General features: G+C 59.5%; 1 protein-coding gene across 2 annotated transcripts; it reads right to left on the bottom strand.

Annotated features, from left to right (window-relative positions):
- Positions 1 to 800: 800 nt before the first annotated feature.
- On the bottom strand, positions 801 to 8,286 carry PELI3 (pellino E3 ubiquitin protein ligase family member 3). 2 transcript variants are annotated; one of them, XM_032804294.2, is made up of 7 exons: positions 8,198 to 8,286; positions 5,234 to 5,386; positions 4,354 to 4,483; positions 3,951 to 4,052; positions 3,157 to 3,354; positions 2,316 to 2,504; positions 801 to 1,682 (listed from the first exon to the last, which is right to left on the bottom strand). In XM_032804294.2, exons 2-7 carry the CDS (start codon positions 5,383 to 5,385, stop codon positions 1,116 to 1,118), a joined length of 1,338 nt encoding a protein of 445 aa, XP_032660185.1. In that variant the 5' UTR covers position 5,386; positions 8,198 to 8,286; the 3' UTR covers positions 801 to 1,115. The 2 variants fall into 2 exon arrangements, with proteins under 2 accessions (XP_032660185.1, XP_032660186.1); XM_032804295.2 differs by lacking the exon at positions 3,157 to 3,354.
- Between the last annotated feature and the right edge of the window lie 224 nt (positions 8,287 to 8,510).

An 8,510-nucleotide genomic window follows, 5' to 3' on the forward strand; every position in this document is an offset into this window, starting at 1 on the left:
GAAACGGTTGTTCCAACTCCTGCATCACCCAGGCTCACAATGCCCCCCAGCCACTGAGTGATGGAGCGTCAGTCAGCTCTTCCCCATCTTCCCCTCCGTTCCAGGCCAAACTTGACCAGCATCGGCTCCCAGCCCTGGGGTTCTGGCTCGGCCTTTGTCTGTGGGATGGAGGAACCGCTTGCTCCCAGAAGGGGAGGGGCAGAGAGACTGGGATTGAGCTCCTTTGGGATCCTCCTTCAGAGGAGCTCTTCCAAGGGGCTCCCTGAGTCCAGACTAACCTTGTTCTCATAGCTCCTCTCTGCCACGTTGTGCCCCACAACTGCAGTATGCAGAGGGGACCTCCCTCTCCCCACTGGTTATACACCCAGGGCTGCATTAGTTCTCAGCCCCTGCATCCTGCAGGGAGCACCCAGCCAGCTGGTTTCCTCCAGCACTCCTAGGTCCTTGCTAGGGCAGCTGCATCTAGAGGGCTGCCCACGTGAGCCACGTTCGCTAGCAGGAGCTGGACTGACATCACTGCCCCAGCCTGCCTCTCAGGACCCTTGGGCACTAGACTTAGGGACCCTGAGGAGCTGGGGCACCCATTCCTGGGGCTCCCATTTCTCCTCACCTGTGGGACTTCTTGCAGCAGGGGGCATGCCATTGCCCCTGCTGGGGCGGGGCAGATACTGGGCTGGATGCGGGGAGAGACAGGGACCTGCACAGCAGGACAGGGCAGTTGGGTCCATCTGTCCATCTGGGGGCAGGCAGTAAGTGACACACGGACACACCCTGTTTAGTCTTTGTATAGTTTCCTCCTCCCCAGGTTTTTTGCTGTTTTATTGGTCACTCGCACTCAGTCCATGGGCACCCCCACGCACCAGCCCCAGCCCCCACTCTGTCCAAAGAGCCATGCCATGTCCTCCCGCTCAGACCACAGGCTTCACCTCACCACACGCACACACACGCTTTGGCCACAGGCTCCTCCTCCACTTATGCTCCTGCCTGGCTCCCCATTCAGTCCACAGCCCCTGCCAGGTATGCCGGCTCAGTCCATGGGCTCCGCCCCTGCTGAGTCCCCGGGCCCCGCCCCACCCCATCTGCTTAGTCCACATCCCCCTGCTGAGCCCCCAGGCTCAGTCCATGGGGCCCTGGAAGATGAGACGCACAAATCCCCGCTCGCCTGTGAGCCAGGTGCCGCAGAAGGGGCAGGCAGCATGGAAGGCATGGGTGCCGTGGGGCAGCGGGATCTGGGCCCAGTACTGCACAGTCTTCTGGGAGCAGACGTGGCCGCAGGGGCAGAAAGCGTGGGTGGGCTGGCCTGCGTCCAGGTACAACCCGGCCTCGCAGCCCAGCCAGAGCGGCACGTAGGGCCCAGCTCGGCGGCACATGGGGCACTCCCGTTCCAGCCCCCCCTTCTCCTTGCGAAAGCCCCAGTTGTGGTAGCCGTGGACGTGGCCGCAGTTGACATAGACCCAAGGCTGCTGTTTGTCCACTACGCCACGCTGGGCCAGGCTGGGGAAGGCCAGCGTGTTGAAGCCCACAGGGCACTGGGGGCGGGCAGCATTGGTCTCCTGGCGCAGTGCCTCCAGCTGCTTGAGGGTGGGTGTCAGCAGCAGCCCCGCTGTGGTCCGCCACAGCAGTGTGGCCCCGCACAGGTCGATGAGCGAGCCGTCCTGCAGCATGTTGGACTCGGTCTGCACCTGCAGGACATGGAAATAGGGGGCGGGGAGCCAGGGGCATAAGAGCATCAGTTCTAAGGGAGGGAGATTAAGCTGTGGGGGCTGGGGAGGGGAAAGGGGGAAGTCAGGACAGAGGGGACAGACCAAAGGAGGGAGATATCTGCTCCAGACAGGTGGGGCAGGGTCAAGCTGGAGGGGCATTGGGGGAAGGATCACCAGACTGGGGGCATGTGGGGGAGGGGGCTCAGGCTGGGGGAGGATACAAGGCCAGGGGGCATGACACATGAGAGGGCAAGAGCACCAGGCCAAAGGGCTGGGGGTTTGTTCCAAACCAGGGGCATCCCTCTGGGCACTGAGTCCATCTGGGATTGGCAGGGGGGAGGTTTCCTCTATGACCACCAAGGGGACCGGGGCCTCCCACAGACCTATAGGCAGGTCTCTGCAACCCCCTAGCTGGGTGTGAGGGCACCTCCTGGACAGGAGGAAGCTCCTGGAGGGGTGAGGCAGGTGCCCCCCTATGGCAGTGAACAGGGCCCCCCAACAGGGTGTTGGGGGACCCAGGTACCAGCTTGCCCCAGTGCAGGTTGGAGCTCCCTGGGCAGTCAGTGCAGGGAATGGGGGACCCCCAAGAGGGATGACATGGGCCTCACGTACCAGCTTCCCCCGCTGTTGCGCGGAGCGGCTGTCGCGCAGGGCATACACATTCCCACACACCGAGATCTCGCGCCAGACCCCGGGCGCCGAGTCCTCACTGAAGCCCCCTGTGGGGTGCATCACCAGCACCCCATTGGTCGTCAGCCCATCCATCAGCCCGTCCGGCATCCTCCACTTGGCCGCCCTCTCCTGCCAATGAGAGCAGCCAGGGGTCATGGCAATGCAAGGGGTGGGGGGCTCCTTACAGCTTCTCCCCTGAATCACTCCATCTGGACCCAGCTCCTTGTTCCCCCCTCAAGTGAGCCATCTGCCCCATTCTCCTCCATGCCCAACACATGCACCCAGCACCCCCCAGGACCCAGAGGCTCCCAGTACCTTCACCAGGGCCAAGTAACCCTGTTACTCATGGGTCCCAGCCCCCCACATTATTCCCAGTGAGCCAGGGCAAGGGCGCCCCTTACAGTCCATTCCCCAGGGCTTGAGCCTTGCTGTCCCCCATGCTTGGACTCCCATCATACCCAGGAGAAGACCCTCAGCCACAGGGCACCAGCCTGGGCCAGCACCCTGCCCACAATGACCCATGGCTCCTGCTCCCCCTCCAGTATTTCCTTGGGGTTCACAGCCACTGAGGACAGGGACCTCGGGCACCTGTTTCCCTGAACAAGTGCCCTGAGGACCAGCTGCCTTGGGGCTAGATTGAAGCCAGCACTATCTAGAGGGAAAGGCCCTTTGTCCCATTCCCTGACCCCCGAGCCAGGCAGTGCCCCTGGTCTGGGGGTGGATTGCAGCCAGCACCCCTGAGAGGGGAAGTCCCCTCTCGACACTGTCAGGACTCACTCACTCCAAGGAAGATGTTGCGTGAGGAGTCGAAGCCTGCGGCGTAGATCCGAGCGGTGTAGGGAGGGCTGCGCTCACAGATGATGCGGCAGGCATAGCGCGAAATAGTGCTTTGGGCCGACTGCCCCTCACTGGCGCAGCTGCCCCCAGGTGCCGTGTCCGTCACCACAAAGTCAATCATGTTCTCCGTGGAGCGGCCAATCTGTACAGACACTAGTTCTGAGCGACCAGCTTCCTCCTGCCCCCTCCAGGCTGAGATGCAGCTACCTCTGGGGTGGGATGTGGGGGCTGCTTATACAGGGATCCCTCACCTAACACTGACATGCAGACACCTCCGGAGGAAGGTGTGAGGGCTGTTTATACAGAGATCCCCCTCACCTGGCGCTGAGATGCAGCCACCTCTGGGGTGGGCATGGGGGCTGGTTACACAGGGATCCCTTACCCGCCACTGAGATGCAGCCACCTCTGGGGTGGGCATGGGGGCTGCACAGCAATAATGCCCAACAGTCTAGGAGAGGATGTGAGTGAGAACTGCAGGTGGAGGCTTCAGTGAGGCAAAATGGGATCCATAGAGTCTGAACCAGACAAGGGCTTTGATGGGCACAAAGTGGAGGCTCTAGCCAAGCCTTGGCTCCTATCCTGTACTGCCTGCTGCTGCCACAAGGGGGCACCCTGACCCCAGCCCGAGTTAAGCAGTGGTGGAAGCGGCAGTGGCTGAGCTAAGATGTCATGGGCAAGTGGCCATGGGGGGGAGAGGGGGGGAGCCACAGTGCATTGTGGGTAGCTGCGGTGCAGTACCTGGAACATGTCCGTATCACGGTCATGAGTATATTCCACAATCACGGAGTGGCTGCGGGACAGCGTGTAGGAGATGCTGTGCTGGCCCTTGTTACTGAGTGCCTGGGGGAGCAGAGAGCATTACCTGAGCCAGATGGCCCCAGCACCACCCCCATGCCCCATTCCCTGTCCCCCCAAGTCAGATCAGAGCTGGAGCTCCCTAGCGGGGAAAGGGCCCGTATCCCATTCCCTGTCTCCCCCTCCCCACCCTTCCCGAGCCAGCCAGTGTCCCCTGCCCTGGCGCTCCCCAGTGCTGTGTCTATATGCAGTATCTCCCCTTGCTGGTCAAAGCAGGCAGCAGCACTGCCTGGGAGCCTGCTGGAAGCCATGGCCATGGGGCAGTGGTTGCAGGGGCATGGCTCACCTTGGAGACAAGGGGGGTGGAGATGTGGTGTATCACGTCTGGCTTCACCCCATTGGCCTTTGGCCTCTTGAAGAGTGCGATGCGGCTGCGGCGTCGGCCCTTGTCCCCACTGGCCAGGGAGCCATTGTATCTGTGTGTGTGGGGAGGTTAGTCCCATAGAGACACTGTCCCCCCTACACACACCACCCTCCCCGCTTGAGCCAGCACAAGGCCCAGCCCCGATCCTGCCAGACACTCCTCTCTGGGAGGAGTCACAGCAGGTGTCACAGCAGTGCCGAACCCCTCCCCCGGGGCCAGCACAGCAACACCAATGAGCAAAGAATTCTGGGATAGCCGGGAATGGGTCTGGGAGCCCAGCCCTGCTGCTCCCTGACTGGCACCTTAGCAGCATACAAAGTGTTAAACAGTGCTTGCTTCTAAGGAAGTCAGCAGTCCCAGCACTACCAAACACATATGGTGCTGGATGTTGCACAGACACACAGTGAGAGAGAGTCTCTGCCCCAAAGAGCTCACAGTCTGAATAGCCAAGGAGTGGGAGGGAAACTGAGGCTCCAAAAGGGGATGGGACTTGCCCAAGGTCAGTGGCAGACCCAGGAATAGAACCCAGGTATCCTGAGTCCTGTCCAGGCAAGGTGCCCACTTCAGCTGGATCTGTGTTACCAGAGGGCTCTTGTTTGCCTCATCCCTCCATAATAAACCAGACTCAGCATCCCCAAGAGACCCTACAATAACAAACCAGTGTGCAAACCGAGCACCCCTTGAGATGCTACAACAAGCTGGCCTGCACAGCCCCAATGCTCCTAGAGACTCTAGACTAACAAACCAACCTGCATATCCCCAGGGCTCCCCCCATCAGACCTCATCCCTAGTGCCCACTCACCCCAGCACAATGAGCTCTCCATACTTCACAGCCTCTTTGTGCAGCAGGGAGCCCTCTCCAGCAGAGGGGAAGATCCGGGAGCCCTTGGGGCAGGATCGCCGCAGATCCAGGGACTGGGAGCTGACGGCCTCGGGGCTGCCTTCCAGCACCATCCTGCAGAGAGAGAAGAGGGGATGAAGTGGTAATTAATGCAGCCTGGGGCTTGGATCCCATCTCTCTACCCTTCTGTCCATCTACCCTCCTACACCTCCATCTAGTTGTTGTTCCAATGGTTAATTACCTTCATTGTTAAACATTTGCACTTTATTTCTGCTCTAAATTTGTCTAGCTTCAACTTCCAGCCCTTGGTTCTTGTTAGATCTTTGGCTGCGAGGCTGAAGAGCTGTCTATTATCACATTGCTGTTGCCCACCTAGGTACTTCTAGACTGGGGTCAAGTCACCCCTTAACCTTCTCTTTGTTAAGCTAAACAGATTCCGCTTATGGAGTCACTCACTGCAAGGCCTGTTTTCCAGCCCTTTATTCATTCTGGGTGGCTCTTCTCTGAGTCCTCTCCAATTTATTAGCATCCCTCTTGCATTGTGGGCATCAGGATTCCAGCAGCAGTCACAGCAGTGCCACACATGGAGGTAACAGAACCTCCCTTCGCCTATTTCAGACTGTCCTGTTTACACATCCCAGCATCCCCTTAGCCCTTGTGAACACAGCTTTGCACTGGGAGCTCATGTTCAGCTGATTATCCACTATATTTGGATGGGTGGATGGTGTGTGTCTGGGGGGAGGAAGGAAGTGGGTCCCAACCACAAGGCAGGTAGTGTTAACATCCCCGCCCCTTTCTCCTCCCACTTCCCCTATGTCCAACAGGAACACAGAAAGCTGGGCAGCTCAGGACTCTGCCCTCTCCCTTGTCCATCCCCACCCTGACATTGCTATGACAATGCCCCTAATACTTAACCTCTTGTCACTACGGGAACACTCCCCAGAGCTCCCAACCCCATGTTACCATGGCAACACTCCTGATTTCTGACATCCACCTGGCATCATGGGGAGGCTCCAGACCATAACAACCCCATTGTTTCCATGGCAACATTCCTGAACTGGAATCCTTGTCACCACAGTGACATTTTAGATCTTTAATAACCCTCTTGTTACCAGGAAAACACTTTCCTTTCAGTCGGTCCCCCCCATCCCCACTCAGGCTGGGTCAGAGCCTGCCCCCTAGAAGGGAAAGACCCCACATCCTATTCCCCCTCGCCCCCATACCAGCTGATCCTGAAGGCCAAAACCCTCCCTGCTCTGAGTTACCCCTATGGATTGCCATGGGCTGCCCATATGCAGAGGCCTGTGCAGCCCCCAGATGCTGGCCCTCTGGCCTTCCCCTGCGATGGGATCCATGGCACACAAGGCCAGCTGTGCCAGGCAGTGAAACCTAAGCAAGGCAGGAGAACCTGGGGAAGGAACGAGGATAGAGAGTTTTCTCATCCCCCCAGAGCAGGATGCAGGGGACGCAGAAGGAATTGCTGGTCTGTGGGGTTCCCTGAGATGTAGGGGCAGCTGTGGGCATTGAGACTCGGGATGTGGGTAGCTGTGGGGACTCATCGGGTACCATAATGCAGTGCCTCCCAACCGTCATCCCACCCAGCCCACGGACAGGAGAGGCCCAATGGCTGGAATGGAGGGCGAGAGTCTACGGACTGGTTTCTTCAGTCTGTACATAGTTGTATGGGGAGAGGAAATATCCATTTCTAATATCTCAACTGTAACATCAACCATCCACACACACACCTGACATGACACACAGACACCCCCATCACCCCACACAGACACACCTGAAATGACACAAAGACACCCCTGGCATCACACACAGACACCCCGTCACTACACACAGACACACCTGAAATGACGCAGACATATACCCCTGACACTACACACCTGAAACGGCAGACATAGACACACCTGGCAACACCACTCCTGCCACCACACATACCCATCCCTTACACACATGCAGGATAAACATCCTTCACCCCACCTGCTTTGGAAAGCAAGAAGCCAAACAACCCTCACCAGAACAACACAACAATTCCGGGTGTCATCACAGGCAGAGACATCTTAACTCCACAACACAACCCTATCCCAACACACACACAGCAGCAAGGGGCTCCCCACACTTGCACAAGGACAACACAACCTCTTTTCCCCAAACACCAAACAGACAGGGAAGGGGTAAGGGCTGCCCTCCCACCCAACACAACTCCCAAACACACACAAACGGCAGGGGATCCCCTTCCAACACAACGCCACCACAACTCCCTCCCAGCACATACAGGAATGGAGAAGAGCAAGGGTCTCCCCTTCCAGGCACCGCCCCCCAGCAACACAACCGGCTCCCCAAACACACACAGGCAGGGAGGGGGCGGTGGCTGCTGCAGCTGCTGGCAGCAATTGCCTGGGAGCCAGGTGAACCCTGCACCTCCTCCAGCCAGACACAGACTGCAGCCCCGGTGTGGGTGTGCAGAGAGCCACAGATGGGTGTGTGTGTCAGGGGTGAGATAGGAGGGAGGGGGGCCGGGATCAGGGGCTGGGGATTAAGTGACTGGGGGCTGCTGGGAGGCGGGAGGGGGTGTAGCTGTGGAGGTGTCCCTATCTGACACACTGTGTACAAGAAACAACCCCCTCCCCTCCAGCCAACGAACGTGCGTGTGAGTGAGACAAGGAGGGGAACTGATGGTGCAGTCAGATCTGAAGGAGAGAGAGAAACCGATGGAGTGTATGAGGATAGATAGATAGATGATGGCTGTGGAGGGAAGGATGGTTACAGGGCTGGGGAGGGAGGGATGGAAAGATGGTTACAGGGTTGGGGAGGGAGGGATGGTCACAGGACTGGGTGACACTGAGGTTCTCATCTCCAGCCACCCCTCTGCTTCTGTCTCCCCCCATTTAATCCCGCCAGCAGCCCCTCGCTTACCCCTCGGCGCGGCCCCAGCTCCCCCGCAGCCTGGCTCAGCAGCCGCCTGCGTCGCGCCGCCAGGATGAATAGCCCTGCATTGCTGCTGTCTCCGCCGGCAGCGCTGGAGCGGAACTGCCCTCCCCCCGGGGCGGGGTGTGAGCGGGGGAGGCCCCGAGACCACCACGGCCGCCCCCGCCCCTCCCTGCCCTGCTCCCGCCTCCCCCCCACCCCATCGCAGGCAGGGATCCCCCCAGCCACGCGTGCACCCCCTGCCCGCAGCCGCTGCGTCACTCGTGGCGGGATGGGGCGAGGCCCTTTTATTACTATGCAG

The sequence above is a fragment of the Chelonoidis abingdonii genome, chromosome 17 (assembly GCF_003597395.2).
Source record: "Chelonoidis abingdonii isolate Lonesome George chromosome 17, CheloAbing_2.0, whole genome shotgun sequence".
In the NCBI taxonomy this organism is placed as follows: Eukaryota; Metazoa; Chordata; order Testudines; family Testudinidae; genus Chelonoidis; species Chelonoidis abingdonii.

Excerpts from the sequence above, each read along its gene's own strand:
- PELI3 (XM_032804294.2), bottom strand. The coding sequence starts at position 5,385 with ATGGTGCTGGAAGGCAGCCCCGAGGCCGTCAGCTCCCAGTCCCTGGAT. Across the intron at positions 4,484-5,233 it reads GGAGAGCTCATTGTGCTGGG|ATACAATGGCTCCCTGGCCA; the intron begins GTGAGTGGGCAC and ends CCACACACACAG. Across the intron at positions 2,505-3,156 it reads CACGCAACATCTTCCTTGGA|GAGAGGGCGGCCAAGTGGAG; the intron begins GTGAGTGAGTCC and ends TCTCATTGGCAG.